Source organism: Leptosomus discolor, chromosome 1, assembly GCF_034619465.1.
Source record: "Leptosomus discolor isolate bLepDis1 chromosome 1, bLepDis1.hap2, whole genome shotgun sequence".
In the NCBI taxonomy this organism is placed as follows: Eukaryota; Metazoa; Chordata; class Aves; order Leptosomiformes; family Leptosomidae; genus Leptosomus; species Leptosomus discolor.
Window position 1 is genome coordinate 133,396,271 of NC_141391.1, and position 21,176 is coordinate 133,417,446.

The following is a 21,176-nucleotide window of genomic DNA, read 5'->3' on the forward strand; positions in this document are numbered from 1 at the left end:
TGAGTGAACAAATCTGCATATGCAAATTATGATATACAGAAATACAAGTTGAGTAGGAGTGTCTGGTAGCAGTTTTCCAGAGGATAAGCTAATACACTCAGGGACACACACAAATGAAAGATTGTCATGTGCAGATCTGAGTACAAAATCGTAACACTTACCTCCCATTAAAGTCTGGAAATACATCTTTCCACTATATGGGCCATAGCCCACTGCTGTTCTAGCTCGTACTTGGAAGGCATAGATCTTGCCTGGGCTCAGATTTGATATGGTGGCCATGTTGGTTTCACTAGTCAAGGTAAAAGAATTATCCTCATCTTCTGCCTGTGAATGTCAGTGACCAAAAAGTAACGTGAGACTTCTGCCCACACTGCTCACCCTCTTCATCAAGGAGACTTTCCATGTCAGTCCAATATTCTTTGAATCTGTTACAGAGCCTTCCAACCACAACTACTATTCCAGACCTGACTTCCTCGCACACTAGCCATTGTTCCTCACTGCTGCTTTTCATTCCCTTAGGGCTGAGCTTCCCATAAAGCTTTGCCAAAGACTCTCACTCCTTTCCTAAACAAGAGAGAAAAAACTACCTTGTTCTGTGCTTCCTTGCTAAGCATATCCATAAAAAAAGCCCTAGCCTGTCCTGAAATTTTGCTTTCTACAAGCTCCAAATTCATGTATTCTCCTAGGAGAATCTAGAGCAAGAAGACATGTAATGCTGTAACCAGGAAGCTGCCAAACATGTTATTACAAATTGCAGGCCCTTTAACTGCTAGAAAAACAGTAGCTCTGCACAATCCCGCAAAAATATTTATGTGAAAGACCAAGAATATGGAATAGGATCTTGTCTGAACATACCTCTTCCCTTCAAATCAGTTGGACTAGGAGTCATGAAACATGCTAATGGAGAACAACTTTGCATTTGCCACCTATAATTCCAGCACATAAATGGGTAATTGATATCCACCACTTAATCAATGAAAGAGTGCATTCCTCCTCCCAGAAGTTTTTAGAGATGTCTGTCCAGGCATAAATGGGGACACAGGACTTCCCTCCACAAACACATGACAGAATTTCCAGTGAGTCCAATTCCAATATACACATTTGGAAACTTCAGCTTCTTCCACTGTTACCTAGTGCTAAACTCATTAGGTTGTTAGCCATCAATTTTTATCTTAGTATCGTCTCTTTTTTTATTTGCATTGTCCCTAGATAGTTCAAAGTTGGGAAATGCAGATGGACTGATGTTAGATGAAGAATATATTGTGAATTTCCGGTCTTGCTACAGCTTGTTCTACCCTCATAATTGAAGCATTTTTCTCCTCCTTATCCATCCTGATCCAGGGAGGCATCTTCCAGACAGAAAACTGCCCTGTTTTCTTCTGCATAACAGCTATATAACAATTAGCACTGCATCGCTTTCTGCTCACCTTGTCAAAGTAGCGTAGCTGGTAATCCAGGATGATCCCATTAGGCTGGTCTGGCTGAGGCCATGACAGTGTGATGCTACTGGTAGTACGACTCACCTGATGCATCATAGGGACAGCAGAGGGGACTGGAACAGAAGAGAGGAAGGAGAGATTGCAAAGGGATAAGCTTAACAATGAACTATAATTGGATATTCATTATGATGACTTAATAAGTTAGGTCAGTTCTTCCTTTAATTTCCCTGAATTTGCATTATGAAGTACTAAAATAACCAGAAGAAATTCACACACAATTCTACTCTGCCGGCAGATACAGTCACTGACAACTTGCACAGAAAGAAAATGAAGAAATCCACATCCAACAGATCACGCACAGGAATTGTGAAATGATCTATATTGAGCTAGAACATTAGTCTGATCTTCAAATTCACAATTTTTACGTGCAAGATGAAAAAGTATTCAGTGCCACTGCCTTGTTCAAGCACCACATTTGGCCAAACAATGTGATAGTGGTCAGAACAAAAGCAGAGCACACTACCTCTTTTCTGCTTCTCCCCCAGATTATAATTCTTTGCCTGGGGAAAAAAATCAAGTATGGGCTACCAAAGTAATGGAGGCCTTTCACTACCAGATCACAGATGCAAATCAGAAGATGGAGGCAGATGAGAACACTGATATGTCAAGGAACTGACTTTGAAGCATTCCTCAGTTCAGTGGTCCCAGTTCAGTTGCAGATCATAGAGAATAAAAGCATCTCATTTTCATAGCCTGATATGCAGCCCTGAGTTCAGACTAGCTCCTGGATCTCAGGCCAATCCCTGTCAGGACTGTTGCCCAGATGGCAAAACTACCACTGTATTTGGGACTCTCAGTCCTTCTGTGGGCCATAGAAGTCCAGTCTGAATGGGCTTCTAACTAGCACTACTGTCTGGAACCATCACCTAAAGTTCACTGTTAAGTGGGCATGTGTGGAAGTTTCACATTCAGTTTTTCTGTGTGTTCTTAAATAGCTTGTTAAGTTTCATGTCTCGTGGTAAACAGGCCAGCCTGGGTATATTACACAGATGGAACTGTTGGCTCTCTTGATTCCATTATGATATTAATTGCTTAACAGTCTTATAGTCTGTGTCATATATTAATCACTGTGGCAAAATGTCAGCTTCCCTTTACGTAGAAAGCAAGGATCTGGTCATCAAACATAAAGGAGGGCTTTGGAAGCATGAATCTAAACCAGAAAGCAAGCAAGAATGTCTACCGATTTTAGAAATCTTTTGATCAGCTATTGTAAAAGTCTGAAGTTCATTTCAAGACTTTGAGACTTGTGTAATCGCCATTACTTCTCACTAACCTGATAGTCATTAAATCAGGTCCACAAAGCTCTTCTTAAGTTTTGCTTTCTCCCTGCAAGCAAAATGTCATGTTGCCAGGAAACCTCCAGGTAGGCAGCTAGGGAACCCTTATTTTCCTGATGGAAGTAACCTTTTTGGCAACATTTAACTTTTTCAGAAGAAGCATTCCATTGAAAAGCTGCCACCTAACTCCATTATTATGTCTATTTTACACAATAGATATAAACTTCCTTGATATGAGGAAGGAAACAGAGACATTTGGCAAATGATCAAAAATTGCAGAATAGCATTTTCTCCCCTCATTAATTGTGAAAAAGATAAAACGATGGCTTTTAATAACAAGATAAAATTATTCAGAAAGATGTAATTCAAAGGGGCTCCAAACAGCTCAGGCAAGTGGGAACCAGTTAAAAATGTAAATGAAACAAAAATGTAAGAGTATAAAAAATAAAATGCTTTCTCTCATCCTTACTCTTTTTATTTCTTACAATTGCTTGTCTTTCAAGCATGATTGCACAATTATTTCACCTGCTAATGACAATGTTGTGACAAGGATGGAAGACAGTAGCAATTAACCAAGACCATATTTAGAATTTAAGACACAAAATAATAACACTGTATTCAAATGATACTGTGAGGAGAATGGGATAACTGGTCAGTTAATATTTGATCAAGACAGACTCCACTACCTTTTAATGTTGTGAAAAGTTTAACTTCTTTCTGATGGGGCATAAAGCACACACAGGGAGAGGCACAAACCTAAATACACAGCTACACTGCCAGGGAAGAACCCATGTCCTTCCTGTTTGGAATTAAGATTTTGCAGAATGATTGGAGCTAAATATCCCCTCCATTCCTGCCCTCCCACCTCTTTTCATTCCTTTCCTTCCTGCCCCTAACAGTTACTGTTCCTACCCTTCTAATTTCTTCCCAATCCACAACTATTACCCTACCTGGAAGGAATACTCAAGTCAACTAGAACATTTGGCCTGTATTTTAATTAAAACATATCCATTCTGATGTTAATACGTACTATCAATTTTCAGCTACCCATCAACAGGTTATCTTTTGCCAATGGTAGGTACATGAGCTGGCACTGTGCATAGTATGTTTAGGCAGAGCAAAATCTGCACCAGAACAATGATGATAAATGGTACTCTACTCAGAATGGCTGCATGCAGAAGCAGCTTACAGCTAGTGGAATCAGAAATACTGAGAAACCTAAGAAAAAAAAAATCACTGGAGTGACTTTACTCAGAGTTACATTGTGTGTATCTCTTGACCATGTGCCACAGCATCCTAGAATGTCCCTATTATCCAGGTATGTCCATCACTCAGGGTAATCAGGTGGTGGTGGTGGGGATGCCCAGGATAATGCAGTCTGCTGTATTAAAAATAGTCATTTCGGTGTATGTAACTAATGAGCAGACACTACTTAAGGCAAAAGCCTAAACCAGTAAAAATGCTCAGTAATAAAAATAGCTACAAATCAACACAAGACAGGTTGTCTTTAATCTACCTCTCTGAGACAGAGTTCAGATTTTGATACATGTGTTTGCCTCTCTTTCAAGGACAAAACTCATGAAACACTGGCCAGAGAGCTCTCCCACCACTTCAAGTAAAAGAGATATCTAGATTTCTCCTTTGGAAAATTTCATACTAAGGTGATGGGAATATTAATACTAAGGTGATGTGAAATGTGAACATATTTGTGGGTGGATAAGTACAGAAGTGTCAGAAGTGTATGAAAAAGTTACTCACCCAGTGCTAATAAATCAGCAAAGACAAAGTTCAAGGTTTCATGTCTTAAGCCAACACCCAAACTACCCTAACTCTGCTGCCACAGAAGTGCTAGATAAGAATTTTCTTTTGTATGCATGCCAACTATTAAAAATGTTGCTTTCTGTAGGAGTAAGTCAACAAGGAGAGAAGGGATGGAAAGAGTTAACAGGGTTCAGGCAGCTCCTGCCCTGAGCCTTGAACAAGAGTACAGGAATATAACAGGGAAGTAAACAGGTACAGACTGTTAAGACATGAGAATGCAAGCCTGCAGGATAGCAGTCAATGGGGTTAGCAGTAGTGGCACGTGAACAATGCTTGTAAACCAATCACAGCTAACTTAGTGGCGCATGTACTAGTAGAGAAAAGTATATAATGATGCTGTAGCAAACAATAAAGGTCTTCGGTTCACCTTCAATCGGAGTCTGTGATCTCAATCTCCACAGCTTTCAAAGCTTGTTTCATGTACACAAGTGTCCAGTTCCATGTCGATTTGTCACTTCTATCCATTTTGCTCTTTTCACATTGGGTTTACAAATGGAGACATGCTAGCTGAAATCACAGGGCCTGATTCAACAAATCCGGGCAGTTGGACTAGATGATTCTTGTAGGCTCCTTCCAACTGAACTATTCTATTCTATTCTATTCTATTTCTATTCTAGTCTATTCTATTTCTATTCTATTTCTATTCTAGTCTATTCTATTTCTATTCTATTTCTATTCTATTCTATTCTATTCTATTCTATTCTATTCTATTCTATTCTATTCTATTCTATTCTATTCTATTCTATTCTATTTCTATTCTATTCTATTTCTATTTCTATTCTATTCTATTCTATTCCATTCCATTCGAACTACTCACTGGGTGCAAACAATGAATATTGTGAGATCAGACATCTAAGGAAGACTGAAAAAAGGACTGTTTCTTGTGTACTATTTATAAAGTAGCAAATGTACGGAAAACTCTTGCACATACAAAGCCTAATCAAAGCTGTAAAGTAAAGCAGTTCAAACATCAGATATACAGCTCCTAGACTCTATTTTTTATGGGCTGTCAGTTGCAACTCTTCTACATGGCAGGACAAACTTTTTCCTGATAGCACACAGGGGTGGATTTAAGATATTTTGAGTACCTTAAAAATGCTACATTCTCTGAGCTATTTTGACAAGTTTCTGCTGTTTTCTAATAAAGCTGACGTCCTTGACTATAGTTATCTGCTGAGACCAGCAATATGTGACTGCAAGCCTAAAAATCTACCTAAATCAACAGATGAGATAAGGAAGGAATGTGAATGAAGTGCAGACTAGTATAACAGTACATGGCGATCCCCACTTACGCAGAGCACAGCCAAGTGCCATTCTCAGCAGACCGTGAACATCTCTGGCATGTGGCATTCAGTCCATATTCCGTGCAGATACTCATGATAGGCAGCTGAATCCCATCCCCAGTCAATACAGTCAGTGGAACCTAATGAGTAATTTGGCTCACTCCAAAGCAAAGACCCAAGGAGCAATTCAGTTGCCCATCATTTGAGAAGACCCTGGTATCCATTCTCTCTGCCACCCAGACTGCATTCCAGTAGGTGCCTGTTCTTCTACTGTTCCTATGTCACATCTGCTGGCCCTGAGTAGAGAGATGTCTCAGATGGCCTTAGATGCTTACATGTGAAAAACTGAATGGAGGTGAGAGATGACAGCTGAATGTAGCCTCACATTCAGAGGCGCTGATCTTCAAGGTGGACATTGTGCATACTCTGAGTAAAGTCACTCCAGTGATTTTTTTTTTCTTAGGTTTCCCAGTATTTCTGATTCCACTAGCTGTAAGCTGCTTCTGCATGCAGCCATTCTGAGTAGAGTACCATTTATCATCATTGTTCTGGTGCAGACTTTGCTGTGCCTAAACATACTATGCACTATGCCAGCAATATCTGCTGGAGGAGCAACACAGCAGGGCATAAGCAATCCAGGAAGTTCCCGTAAAACATCAGTGACTACTTCCTGACCCAAACAACAGAGGAAGCAATGAGGGGAGGTGCCCTGCTGCACCTCATGCTCACCAACAAGGAAGGGCTTGTTGGTGACATAAAGGCTGAAGGCAGCCTTGGCCGCGGTGACCATGAGATGGTGGAGTTTAAGGAGTGAGCCGAGCAAAAAGCAATCTCCTAACACTGTACTTCAGGAGACCAGATGTGACCCCTTTGGGGATCTGCTTGGAGGAGTCCCATGGGACAAAGGGCCCTGGAGGGAAGAGTGGTCCCCAAAAAGCTAGTTAATGTGCAAGGATTACCTCCAGGTGCAAAAGCAGTCCACACCAACAAGCAGGAATTCAGGCAAAAAATGCCAAGAGGCCTGCATGTTTGAACAAGGGGCTCCTAGCTAAACTCGAAGATTAAAAGGAAGTATATAGATGGTGGAAGCAGGGACAGGTAACCTGGGAGGAACACAGAGGCACTGTCCAAGCATGCAGAGACATGGTTAGGAAAGCCAAAGCCTACCTGGAATCACATCTGGCAAGGGGTGTCAAAAACAAGAAAGGCTTCTCTAAGTACCTCAGTGGGTAAACAAAGACTACAGAAAATGTGGGCCACTGCTGGGTGGCGCAGCAGACCTGGTGACACAGGACACAGAAAAGGTTGAGGTACTGAATATCTTCTTCACATTAGCCTTTGCTAGCAAGACCAGTCTTTAGGAACTCCAGGTTCCAGAGACAGGGGGAATGGCTGGAGAAAGGAAGATCTTCTTCCTGGTAGAAGACCAGGTGAGAAAATACTTAAGCAAACTGAGACCTACATAATTCCATGGGCCCTGATGCGATGCACGCATGAGGGAGATGGCTGATGTCATTTTGAGGCCACTCTTGATAAACTTTGAATGATCATGGTGACTGTGAGAGGTGCCTGAGGACTAGAGGAAAGCAAATGTCACTCCTGTCTTCAAGAAGGGCAAGAAGGAGGATGCAGGGAAGTGGAGGCAGCTCAGCCTCACCTCAATCCCCAGGAAGATGATAGAACAACTAATTCTGGAAGCCTTTTCCAGTGATATGAAGGCAACTGTGAGGAGCCAGCACAGATTCTCAAAGAGGAACTCAGGCTTGATCAACCTTCCATAATGAAATTACTGGCTTGCTAGATGAGGGGAAAGCATCAGATTTTGACAACCTTGACTTCAGTCAGGCTTTCAACACTATCTCACATAGTATCCCCATAGAGAACATAGTGGGCTTCAAGCACTGTCTCCCATAATATCCCCATAAACAACCTGATGAAGTATGAGGATGGATGAGTAGACAGTGAGGTTAATTGAAAACTGCCTGAACAACTGAGCCCAGAGGGTGGTGACCAGTGGAATGAAGTCTAGATGGAGGCCAGCACCTAGCAGTGTACCCTAGGGATCAATACTGGGTCCGACACTGTTCAACATCTTCACTAATGACACGGATGATAGGGCAGAGTGTACCGTCAGCAAGTTTGCTGATAATGCAAAACTGGGAGGAGAGGCTGATACACCAGCGGGTTGCACTGCTGTCCAGAGGGACCTTGATAGGCTGGAGAAATGGTTTGACAGGATCCTCATGAAGTTCAACAGGGGGAAGTGCAGAGTCCTCCACCTGGGGAGGAATAATCCCATGAACTGGTGTATGCTGGGGAGCTGACCACCTGGAAAGCAGCTTTGCAGAGAGTGTCCTGGGGGTCCTGGTGGACACCAACTTGAACATCGGCCAGCAAAGTGCCCTTGCTGCAAAGAAGGCCAATGGTATCCTGGGCTGCATTAGGAGGACTGTTGCCAGCAGGTTGAGGGAGGTGATCTTTCCCCTCTACTCAGCTCTACTGAGGCCATACTTGGAGTCCTGTGTCCAGCTCTGGGCTCCCCAGTACAGGAGAGACAGGGACATACTCTCATACGACGAGAGGCTGGCAAAGCTGGGACTGTTCAGCCCAGAGGAGAGAAAGCTTGCAGGGATCCCATCAACGTGCACATATACTTGAAGTGAGGATGCAAAGAGGACAGAGCCAGGCTCTTTTCAGTGGTTTCCAGTGACAGGCTCAGAGGCAATGGGCACAAACTGAAACACATGAGGTTCCCTCTGAACAAAAGGAAACACTTTTTACCATGCGGGTGAACGAGTACTGGAGCAGGTTACCCAGAGGGGTTGTGAAGTCTCCAACCTTGGAGAAATTCAAAACTGGTCTAGATGTAGTCCTGGGCAACCTGCTCAAGGTGATCCTGCTTGAGCAGGCAGGGTTTGAAAAGATGTCCTGCAGAGGTCCCTTCCAAGCTTAGACGTTTTCTGATTCTGACCAGACAGCTGAATCACTCACTCAGCAGTCCTGACTAGACATCCATGGACTACAACAGGAGTTCAGACAGCTAGCTCACAGACTATCACTTAATTTGGATTCAAATTAAACCCTGACAGGGCCTGTGTGTTCTTCGTCGTTATTTGTGGGATTTCTTCCCCTTCCATCTCACCCCATAAGCTTCTGAAAGCATCCAGTGTCTCTCTCATTGTATTTCACATGGTTCAATCAACCTCAGCTATGCCTCTAATGTTCTCTAATACAACTATATTCTGTAATACTAGCCCCAAATCTACCACCCTCACATTCTTGTTTCTCCTTCATTACCTCTTCAGGTATCCTACTCTCATATTCTAAGCAAACAGCATGAAGAACCTAGCTTTGTTCCACACATCTTCCCACATATCACCCTCAAGGAAGATCAGTCTGAATACAGCATGGAAATTTCCATCTTTATGTGTTTAACATCTTATCTTTAATTTGAAATTGTCCTATGTCTTTTCCAGAGACTTCAATTTAGTTCTGACCCTTTCTCTAAATATCTGAAAATCCTTTAAAAGTATCTTGGGTTGTCTTCTGTCATAACCTTGTACTTTACTTCCTGTGGATGAAGAGTGCTTTAGAAAGGCAAATCAGTTATTTTCACTTCCCTTACCTCTATTATTACTACTTTTCGTGTACAGATTCCACTCATGCCTAATAAACAGGAAAAAATCCTTTATGCCACAAGGTGCCATGTTTTACTATCCATCTCCTATTTCTAATTGCTGAAAAAGTTTCAGTCTTCATTTAAGCAGTTGCTGAAACCTGAAATGTGAAAAAAAGCACATTCATCCTCTGCTCATGCTGCACAGAAAGGGCATAGTAAATAGAGAAACTCAAGGAGTTTATTTTTGTGGAGTGACGATAGAAATTTTTACTATCTCCCCATCATAACTCAGTAAATCCACAAGGCAAATTAGAGAAATGTCACTAAGGGAAAAATTAAACCCTTAAATTATTTTTGCTGTTCCTATATAAGAAGAAGACAATACATTTAAATTCTTAGGGACCTTCTGTGAGTGCTCAGAGTTGGCAATTAGACTGTAAATAAACAAACAGCTTGTTACCTTGAAAAATAATGTTCATTTGGAGGACAATGAACAGAGAGCTCACACTCCACTTGCTTTACCTGCTGGTTTTAGCCTGGCAAAACACAGTAGTACGTAGCTGTTGACAGCTATTTTTATTCCTTTCCTGTTTTGATTAAGAAAATGTGTTGCCCGAGTCCCTGCTCTTGCCAATTAAGTCTACTGGACTCTTGTCTCGAAAAGCAAACATCTTCAAGCAACTCATCCATTTCCCTTCATAATCTCATAATGATACTTGGCTTTTAAATATTTTCCTTGTCTCACACAATTTCACCTGCAAATCTTCTGTCAGGTTCTCTTAAATTTCCTGGCACCACCCATAACTGTCCTTGTCCCTGTTCAGCCTCTTACACAAGTCTTCAGACTGTGTAGCTTTCATTTCTGCAGTTCTACAGATTTTCAGTATTGCCAGGTCGCACTGCTCTGAATCCAACTGATGTAGATGGCTGCTACAGGTACAAGGCAACCTGGTCACATAACCTTTATACTCACATATCTCCATTAGCTCTCATACTCACAGAATCACAGAATGGCAGGGGTTGGAAGGGGCCTCTGGAGATCAACTAGTCCATAACTCCCTGCTAAAGCAGGTTTACCTAAAGCAGGTTGCACAGGATCACACCCAGGTGGGTTTTGAATATCTCCAGAGAAGGAGACTCCACAACCTCTCTGGGCAGCCTGTTCCAGTGCTCTGTCACCCTGAAAGTAAAGAAATTTTTCCTCATGTTCAGATGGAACTTTCTGTGTTCCAGTTTGTGCCCATTCCCCTTCTCACTGAAAAGAGTCTGGCCCCCTTCTCTTGACACCCGCCCTTTAGATATTTACAAGCATTGATAAGATTCCCTCTCAGGCTCTTCTTCTCCAGGCTAAACAGACCCAGGTCTCTTAGCCTTTCCTCAGAGATGCTCCAGCCCCCTAATCATCTTTGTAGGCCTCTGCTGGACTCCCTCCAATAGTTCTTTGACTCTCTTGAACTAGGGAGCCCAGAACTGGGCACAGTACTCCCAATGTGGCCTCCCCAGAGCAGAATAGAGGGGGAAGAGAATCTCCCTCGACCTGCTGGCCAAGCTCTTCTTAATGCCCCCCAGGATACCATTGGCCTTCTTTGCCACAAGGACACATTTTTGGCTCATAATGTCTGGATGCAGTTAAAAAAATAAATCTACTTTTAAAAGTCTGCATAGATTTGCTCCAACATTTGAGTCTCCACTGTCTTTCTCTCTTCCTCTTCTTTCTAGGAATGTAACAACTGCCTGAATGAATAAGTTCAGTAGTGTGTCTCTGGCAACAGACATTACTACATGCTTCAGTGGAAGGTATAGGAAAAAAATGGACAGGTAGTTACAGCTGTTCAGAGAAAGTATTTTCACAATCCTTTAAATGAAAACCTGACTTCTGTCCTGAGACATGAGAAGAGGTATTTGTTTACCCTAATAAGCACACCTGAAGATGTTAAAATAATCATTAAAATTTTAGACAGTTTATTTTTTTTTTATGGTATGGTTGGGTTTGGCATTTTTAAAGAATATGGCTTTCTTTGTGTAAGGTTCCCCCCCGTGAAGAAGTATAATTCTGCTACAATTACATAATAGCCTTTCCTCATGCAGTTCATGCTATCTGGAATAGCTGCCCAACATCTTTCTAAATATCCTGATACTTCTTTAGATATTCACCCTCAGCACTTCAAACCTGAGCTGAAAGCAATTCCCTTCTCCCTTGTCTCACCTCTGGACAGTTTTTTCTTCTGGTAATTTGTATATCATACTTGCATGTCATACTATTACTATCCAAACAGGTTTTATTATTACTATCCAAACAGGTTTCATATGCCTTGTGCTATAGAAGGTTAAGTCTTACTATATTAAAGGAAGTTTTTCGATGACAACCTTTCATATTCTGTCTTCAGAAACACAATTGCTGAACAGTAGGAACATCATGATCAGGCTACCACAGAAAAATGTGATTGTGTAACCAAAGGATCCTATCATACTTTGAAGCAGGGCTAGCAGACTGTTATGGGTAAGCAAACTCTTAGATGAACAATGTTTTGGAGACAAAGATGAAGAGCGAATAGGTAGCAGGGGAAAAAGAAAGAGAAAAGCAGAGCTGTTCAGCACAGAATATTACCTCTAGCAAAGGGACAGAGGGTGGGGAGGAAGATTTTTTGGATTAGCAACTGGAAGAAGCAAGAGGACTCTGACTGATGTATGAGTAAGCAGAATACTCAGGAACTGCCAGGGCTGGAGGGTCTTTGTTCACCTTTAATTCAATGGAGAGAAAATTTTTGCTACAGCCATTTATTCTGAAATATATCTTTCTCCAGTTTGCCTTTTTACACCATTCATGCTCTCCTGTTCTCTCCTTGTCTCTTTCAGAACATAAGATCCTGAAATGTCCATCTCTGCTTGTATAATACTAATAGTAATCATAATAATTGTTATAATACAACAACAGCAATAAGCCATGCTAAAGTGAAAAGCTGCTGAAGGAACTGAAGGGAGGGGGCATGGATGAGACAGGCCACGTGATGGAGGAAGCAGGGTCTTGTTAGTATGAACTGTCACTATAAATCGAGGGCAGCTCATCTCAAGTTCACTCCTAATGATCTTGAGGAAGAAGAAGAAAAAACCCAAACAAAAACAAACACAAAAAGAAGCCATTCAATATATGTTGCTGTTTAAGAAAGTTGGCCTCCCTGAAACTCCTTCAGCGCGCAAGAGAGGCACCTTAGAGAGAGATACCCAACACACCCACAGACCTCAAGAGACACCTGGAGGAATAGGAGTGGTCAGAAAAGTCAAATGGAAGGAGAAGAGCGTAGATTTGGTGACTTCAGGCACTCAATTACATTACCTCAGATAAAGATGAAGGCGGCTGAGACGAGAAGCATGAAGAAAGAATTCTTTAGGATGTTAACAGAACACTCACCTGTCTCCAGTGAAGCCAAAGGAACTGCCTGGAATTACCACACAAATTACCCAGCCATACCTTTTACTGTAAACAAAAACTGATCACCCACTTGCAGCCAGCCTTTTAAGGGGACCAGGTATCTTATACATGCCCTGCTACTCAGTGCCTGTCAGGTAATGTTTCAAAGGGAAGAAACAGGCATTGTCAAAATCCTAGCACCTGCTAACAGTAGGAAATTACTTGGACTGTATATATATTCCCTTCCTTTCTGTAGCATAGAAGCAGAAATGACAAAATGTGATTTAACCGAGATCATGATGACACATCTGGTTTCTCAGCATCTCTCTTGAGCTTTACCAAAGCCTGGTTTTGTAGAGGTTTCCACAACTATACTGTGGAATTTCATTAAGGATCTGTTTGAGTTTAACATTTACACATCTCTAAATGTTTACAGACATTTTCTGTCACTCAGTTCAAATTATTCCCCCTCTTTCTCGTCCTCATCACATTACTCCTCATTGTATCCTCTTAAGCAAGCTCTGTACAATTCCTCTCCATTCTAGCTTACATATGCTTGTAAAGAACAAGATATGCACAGTCTCTTATTGTTGACATTTAGCAGAACTGCATGCTTGCATGCATGTAGCTCTCTACAGGTCCATTCCTTGTATGTATTATTTACAGCAAATCAGAATTTGCTTGATGCAGTTCTCCTTTTTCCTCCATATATATAAACCTCCGTCTGACCTAATCTTCAACTCTCATCTTCCCCCTTCCTTTGACTGCCCACAGAAGCCATTAGTATTTTAGTTTAGTCACCCCTGCGGTTAGGTCATAGTTACAAGGATCAACACCTTAGATACAACTGTACAACGCACTTTAATATTTCTACATGTAAAAGACAAAAAAATCCCAAAACTTTGTTTCCTGTTGACAGAAGAATAATATTCCAAGACCACTTATCAAAATGGCAAGGTGGAAAAGGCAAGAACAAGGTAGAAGAAAATACATGGCATGCAGAAGAACTCAGACCAATTTCAGTAAAACAGAAATGGTGATTCTGCTTCTAGATCCTTTGTCAAAATTCCATTTAATATCTCTCCAGAAATCGTAAAAACCGTATTTTTTATATATTTTTATGACCCACAGGACTGCACAGTATTAACACACACCATCCCAGGGTCATGTATATTTAGGTGATGAGTAAATATCACTGTATGTATTCTTTCTTGTCATACACCACTTATTCGTATCTGTAACTTTATCTTAATCTTTAGACAGTGCCTATCTGTCTATTTTCCACTTCCTTACTTTGATATGCACCAAGGCAAAGGTGGACAGGTTTCATTAAATACTCAATACCACTTATTAAAGTGCACTAGACTATGAACTGAAATAAGTAGAATGGAAGGTGCTGTATAAGAACAAGAAAGGATGGAAAAACAGAGTATCTCAAAACATAGAATGACAAACAAGAAAAATAAACAGGTGAAAAATGCTAAAAAGACTGACTGAAGTATAAGATGAAATGACAAAGGTGAGAAGGTGAAGAGGATATGAAGAAATGATCTCTAAGAGCTGCTGTGGCAAGCTGATGCTCACAAACCCTCCGTCAAAACCTGATAGGGTCCCCTCTTGCACAAAGAAGCAATATGCTTTTGTCTGAACCACAGAACTACATTTCCCATTGCCATCTTCTCCAGGGCAGCTTCTGCCCCAATAACTCTTCTCCATATACGACCACATCAGGGGCTAAACTCAGTTTTTCTGCCAAGAGGGAAGAAAGCAAAGCCCATTCAGAGAAAGCAGGAATGAGAAGGTCAGGAGTGAAATCATGGAACTAGCAGGGCAAAATAAAAAAATGTACAATATACAAGTAAGAAGACAAAGCTCCATGATTCAAAAGATAGAAGCAAATCAAATGAGAGACAGAAGTGGAAATTTGAGGACTCAGATGCAGGGGTCTCCTCACCTGACTGGCTTGTGCTAACATTGATGGTGGCATAGTGAGGTGCTTCTGAACTCAATTCAGTCACCAAGTTGACAGCCTGGATCTCAAAGGTGTACTGCACACGAGCCAAGAGGTTGGAGACTTGCACGCGACTTTCTGTCAGGCCCACTTGCCGTGGTTCAAATTGTACACTGTCCTCACAGCGCATGCATGGCCCTGAGGACCCTGCTGGGCACACTTTGCAGATGACATTGAAGAAAACATCCTTGCGGCCACCCAGGTCCTTGGGGAGGCGCCAGGTCAGGAGCACGTTGGAGCCAACAACTTCATAGCTAAGGTCACGGGGAGCAGAGGGTATGCCTAGAAGACAGAATGAAAGATCAAAAATCCAAGGGAAGAATGGGAGAGAGGTGAGGGAGAGGAGAAGACAAAGCAGGGGGAAAAGAACAGAACAAGTTGTTTTTTCTTCTCATTCTTATCCTTCTCTAGTTCAAACATACACTTACACACAAAAAGGAGCAATATCTATCTATTATCACATTTTAGAGAACCAAAATTACCAAGAATAGTCTTTGTTTCAAAGGAGTGACTTCCACTTTTCCCTAAAAGAACAGTCAGTATTTAGAGAAATTTCAAGCCTTTGAAATTTTAAATTCTGCACAAGCTTAGTAAATAATTGTCTCTACTGACATCTCTAATCCTCTCCTTTGGCATCTAATATCTCTGAACTCTCTCAGACTTCAGCTAGTCTGTTACATCTATTGCAGGAACTGCACACCAGTTTCCCTATGATTATTCCTGCTGCCAGCCAGATTCCTGAATGGCATTGGGAGTAAATTCTGACAGGTGAAAAACTGCTCATTGGGTGCATCGAACACTTCCTCTGCTGGCACAGAAGAGAAGGAGGAAAATGCAGAGGGTGAGAAGATGGCATAGGGATGAGAATGGGACAAGACACTGGCACTAGAAAAGCGCTCAGACAGGTAAAAATTAGCAGCAGTGTTGCACTGCTAAACCTGGTCGTAGACACAAAGCAAGACTGGAAAGGTAGGGACAGAGAGGCTGAGTTCAGTAACAGGGAGGGGCAAGGGAAACATGATTTACAGAACATTTCCCTCTGAAGGTTGTAATGATACCCAAGAATCCTCATCCTCAAAATTACTCTATAGTCAAGAAATATCAATGAAAACTACGTGCAAAGTCTTTTCTTCATCTAACGCTGATTGATATAAAGGATGACACCCTCTATTAGTACAAGTGGATGAGGTCTTTGTGGGGGATCTCTCTGGCTGCAGTCTAATTCATTACTGTAGCATTCGAGTATTTACAATAGCTATATTTCCCTGGGGACTCACATTTCCACTGTTGTTAAAATTATAAATTATGCTGTAAAATTGCATGCAGAAGACTATTTTAAAAATGTATTACTGACAAGACAAAGCATTTGTACATCAGGAAATACCAGAATTAAATTTTCTTTTGTGATTTTAAGTGTGACACTCAACATTTGCATTGTGGTATATTATTTAATCGCAGGATCACATACTAGTTTTCCCTGAGGATTCCTATCACAATCAATGCAAAGGATAGACAACCGCTCAGGAAAAATAATCCCTATGAAGACTACTTGATGCCACTGAAGACGGATTCTATGCAGTACAGGAAGCAAGGGATTACAGAAGAAAAACTACAATCACATTTCCTAATTTCTGAGTGTTTAACTTCAGAGCCATAAAGTGTTTGCAAGATGTTTTAGGAAGTTAATTTTTTTCCCTGTCATTTCCACAAAGCTCAAGGATGATGTTTAATATACTATTTAAACTATATCTTCAGTGCTAATCACTAACCTTGTTTCATTTTCTGCATATAATTATTCTTTCTTGACCTATTAATATTCATAATCAATGACTGAGAAAAGTCACAACTGATAAGAAACACAGAGAAGCCAATGAAAAAATAAATTATTTTCCTATAAATAAAATTTTCAGAATTTGAATTCTGTGCAGTAAATATGGTCTTCACACCTTTAATGATAAAGGGAAGAAAATATTGGTTAACATCTCCAATAAACAATGTTTACCCCATGTATGAAATGAGTTTGTCATTTCATGAGAAATCAGTATATTATTCTTTCATTAAAAGTTGTATCTTATCCATACTTGCAATGGACTTATTTAAGGTCACATGAGTCATCTAAAATCTGCCATTTTTCCATTTCTGAACATCTAGTATTGTAACACCCCTATATTCTCAAAACAGTTTCACCAATGCATCAACATTGTAAAAAGCACATGGGAACACTTCTGCCTTCTCATCGACATTCAGCAAGTGGAAATACCTTGTAGTCAACTGGAGGAACAAAGGGAAGTTTTGGGTTATTTCAGAGATCATGAGAAGAAGTAAATTGCAACTCCCCTGACTCATTCAGGCACATTCTCTCTCATTGACTGCCCTCCTTGCTTTCAACCACTCCACCCAAATACTTACCAGTGCAGGGAGCATCAAAATTGTCTGAAGCAGATCGATAGTAGCTGTTCTGACACACACATTCACTGGAACCTGGCAGTGGAGCGTGGCTGTGGGCAGGGCATAGACGGCAGGGGTCATTTCCCACAGATACTTTAAAGAAACCAAGGGGACAGGCTAACAGGAGGAAAACAAGAGAGGCAGAAACAGGAAAGTCATTAATTCAGATTTCAGAAACAATGCAATCTTACTTACACTTAACTTGTGCTGCTGTTATAGGGAGAAAACTGAGTAATAGCCAGCAATGTGCATTCACAGACCAGAAAGCAAATCACATCCTGGGCTGCATCAAAAGAAGTGTAGCCAGCAGGTCGAGGGAGGTGATTCTCCCCCTCTACTCTCCTCTGTTGAGACCCCACCTGGAGTACTGTGTTCAGCTCTGGGGCCCCCAACAGAAGAAAGACATGGACCTACTTGACCAGGTCCAGAGGAGGGCCATGAAGATGATCAGGGGGCTGGAGTGCCTCACCTGTGAGGAAAGGTTGAGAGTTGGGGTTGTTCAGCCTGGAGAAGAGAAGGCTCCGGTGAGACCTTTTAGCGGCCTTCCAGTACTTAAAGGGCACCTACAGGAAAGCTGAAGAGGGACTCTTTACCAGAGATTGTAGTGATAAGACAAGGGATAATGGTTTCAAACTGAAAGAGGGTGGATATAGATTAGATATTAGGATGAAGTTCTTTACTGTGAGGGTGGTGAGACACAGGAACAGGTTGCCCAGAGAAGTTGTGGATGCCCCCTCCCTGGAATTGTTCAAGGCCAGGTTGGATAAGGCTTTGAGCAACCTGGTTTAATGGAAGGGAGGTTGGAACTAGATGATCTTTAAGGTCCCTTCCAACCCAAACCATTCTATGATTCTATGAAGTTAGTACATAAAATAGATACTACTGGTTTTGTTGCTTTACGGAGCATGTATTGTTAAAGTTGCAATTTCAAAAGTTTATTTTATTCTGTACAATAGCTGCTTAAATTGATTCACTGGCAGATGAAAGAGAACCGGTCCAGAGACAGCTTTGGTCATCTGAAATAATTGTCTTCTCATTAGTCACTCAAAGAGCTTTAGCATTGGAGAAGCGAAAGAGCATAGTCATGCAATCTGTCTGGAAACAGCTGTAACAGTTAGAGGTATTATCCATACCTCCTTCTCCCCACCCAATACAGTCACTAAAATGGATTTTTTATGCTGCTTTCAACAGTTTCATTGCTTAAAGTAATATAAGCTATGATGGCCGATTTTGCATCAAAATTAGGAGCAGGCACTCAGATTGGCAGTCCTATTGTTTTCCTGTAGGTCTGGAAACTTCCCAATAATGGATAAAAGCCTCTTAATTTAGTCAAATTTAATCTGCAAATGCATAGGAATACGCCTAAGCAAAAAGTTGAAACAAGGATGGAAATCCATCCTACAAGGAAAGAAAATTAAAAAATAATAACTTTTTAACAATATGGTACATTCTAGGTTTGGCAAAGATGCTATGCTGAATTACCTAACAGAACGTGCTTGGATCTTACATTGAAGTGCTAGGATAAAGCTTCTACAATTTTTATGTAAGTTTTACATCAGTTTTATAAAGTTGATTTTCTATATAAATAGATAGATCCCTTTTAGATTTCATGAACTAACAAGCTCAGGTGAAAGTTCATTTGTGGAAATTTTTATATAAATATATGCGTATTAAAATACGTGGATAGATCCCTGTGTCTTGGTTGCCCCACTGCCATATCTTTCACCTCGTACATGATTGTGGGTGGACAGGGAATGTCAATGGAATGTTCTTGACACTAGGCTACATCTCATTTCAGACGTTCAGAAGTGAAATAAGAATAGGATTGGCAGATTCCCTCTGAGTGAGGATCCTGAGAAAAGAGTTTAAAAGAGACAGAAAAGTGTAAAGAAAAGCAATAAGGAAGAGAGTCACGTGCCCAGTTCAACTCACATGACAAAAATGGCAGCTGTAGAACTATGGAGTGGAATCCAGAGCAATTTAGGAGGAAAGATCACTCCACAGTGATTATTTTTTTATTGTCTAGTGAAAAACATAATGACTTCATAAACCTATAAATGCATGCTGGTATTTCCAGGAGGGATGTCAGACACAGAGAAAGGATCAGGCTTTGAAATTCTCATTCTGCCACAGGATATTTCTATTTCCAGAAGAAAAACAGCTAAATGAAATAATACAGCATACTGCAAGCAGAGCTGATTTGCAGCTATTAAACATGATTCACACCTCCCCCACCTTCCTAATGAAAAGATAGTTGAAAAAAAAACAAAACAAATCAACAAGAAAACAACAACACAAAAAAGAAAGAAGACGACTATGATATGCAAATTGTAGTTACTTACATTTTATTTACATTGGCAATTTTGGCCAATAAAGCTCAACTGATTACAGTAGACACTAGCTGGCCTCCATGTGGCTAAAGAATGGCCTCCACAGGTAGGGACTACAGCTATCACACACCTTCCGCTTGCACCTAAACCCTGACCTCTGCCTCTGCATCCAGTCAGGGAGCTGCTTACATTCACGAGACCTTTATCCCTTTCAAAAACTGCCCAAGATAAGCTAGCTCACTGCAGTCAGGGCTTTAGCCCACAGATGGCAACAATAAAAGTTCCCATGACATCGAGCTTTTCCTGGCATTGAGTCAGTCCAGTCACTCTACAAATAGTGTATCAAAGGTCAAGTTGAGAGGAAAGAGAAAAAAATTACCTGGAAATCTAAATAGGCAAAAGCCTTTTCCTTTTATTCCAGCAGTTACAGTGAGCCTAAGGCTACCTTTCTGCACACAGACAAAATCCATCTCTCATTTTTTTCTGAAGGATCCCTTTTTTCACACCATGAGATTTTTCTGTCTTCATGTACCTTACACTCCCTTCTTACTGCAGATCATCCTTACTGCATCATGTCCACTTGCTGTGGTCCTACAATCTCTGCAGATGACTACCGTGCTCACTGGAGACAGTCATAAAAAATACCTAAGCTGAAGCAAGCCCACCATCACCAGGACCAGCATGTTTTGCTTTAGTGAACATTACCATTTCAAGATCATCCCAGAGAAAGCCTGAACAAGTGTACCTTCTCCTAAAACACCTTCATGCGTGCCTGCAGAACAACTTCACACAAAACACCAACACCAGTTAAGCCACAGGCCTTGTCACTGCAGATAGTACAACTTGGTTATTCCCTAGGCACCAGTACTTTCCAAGAAAACACAGATTTAGCTCTTATTGATTCACAATATTCAATGCAAGGACAGAGGACTGCAGAACTAGCACCTCAGGGGGCAGTGCAAGCTGCCACTTCCCATGAAGTCAAAGTTACTATGAAATGAAAAGGCAGAGTTCAGAGTGCGCAAGCGCATTTCTCTCAGCTTGTCTCAGTCATTTTTCATATCTTGGCACAGTGTCAGAATGCCACAACAGTTCAGCTGGACACAGCTCATCTCTGAGACATTGGCCCAATTTTCCTCAGCTTCTCCCTGTAACACTTGCCCTTGTGTTGCCTGTATATGCCTGATTGCCCACTGGAGACAAGTTCCACCTATGAGGCCAGATGAGCACTTTCTGACAGGCTTCTAACAATAACAAATATCAAAACCAGCAGAGAAAAGCACTGGAATCATGGAGTGAGGGGGAAGGGGGCTGAAGAAAATGAAAATGGGGAGGGGTCAGACCAAGAACCAAAGAAGTTAAGAGTGAGAAATAGTCATTGAAAAGCTCTTCTGGACAATAAGGGCACAGAGCAAATATTCTGAGAGAAAAACAAAATATAGCAAGTGGAGAGGAACCAAGAAGGGCAGTGAGAAACTT

General features: G+C 41.2%; 1 protein-coding gene across 1 annotated transcript in view; it reads right to left on the bottom strand.

Annotated features, from left to right (window-relative positions):
* LOC104344525 (ephrin type-B receptor 5) overlaps positions 1-21,176 on the bottom strand; it is a 52,764-nt gene that overhangs the window by 9,700 nt on the left and 21,888 nt on the right. Inside the window, exons 4-7 of the mRNA XM_086465008.1 lie at positions 17,329-17,484; positions 14,863-15,201; positions 1,428-1,552; positions 162-324 (exon numbers count right to left, since the gene is read on the bottom strand). Of these exons, the coding sequence (XP_086321134.1) occupies positions 162-324; positions 1,428-1,552; positions 14,863-15,201; positions 17,329-17,484 (783 nt within the window). The remainder of the gene's footprint in view (positions 1-161; positions 325-1,427; positions 1,553-14,862; positions 15,202-17,328; positions 17,485-21,176) is intronic.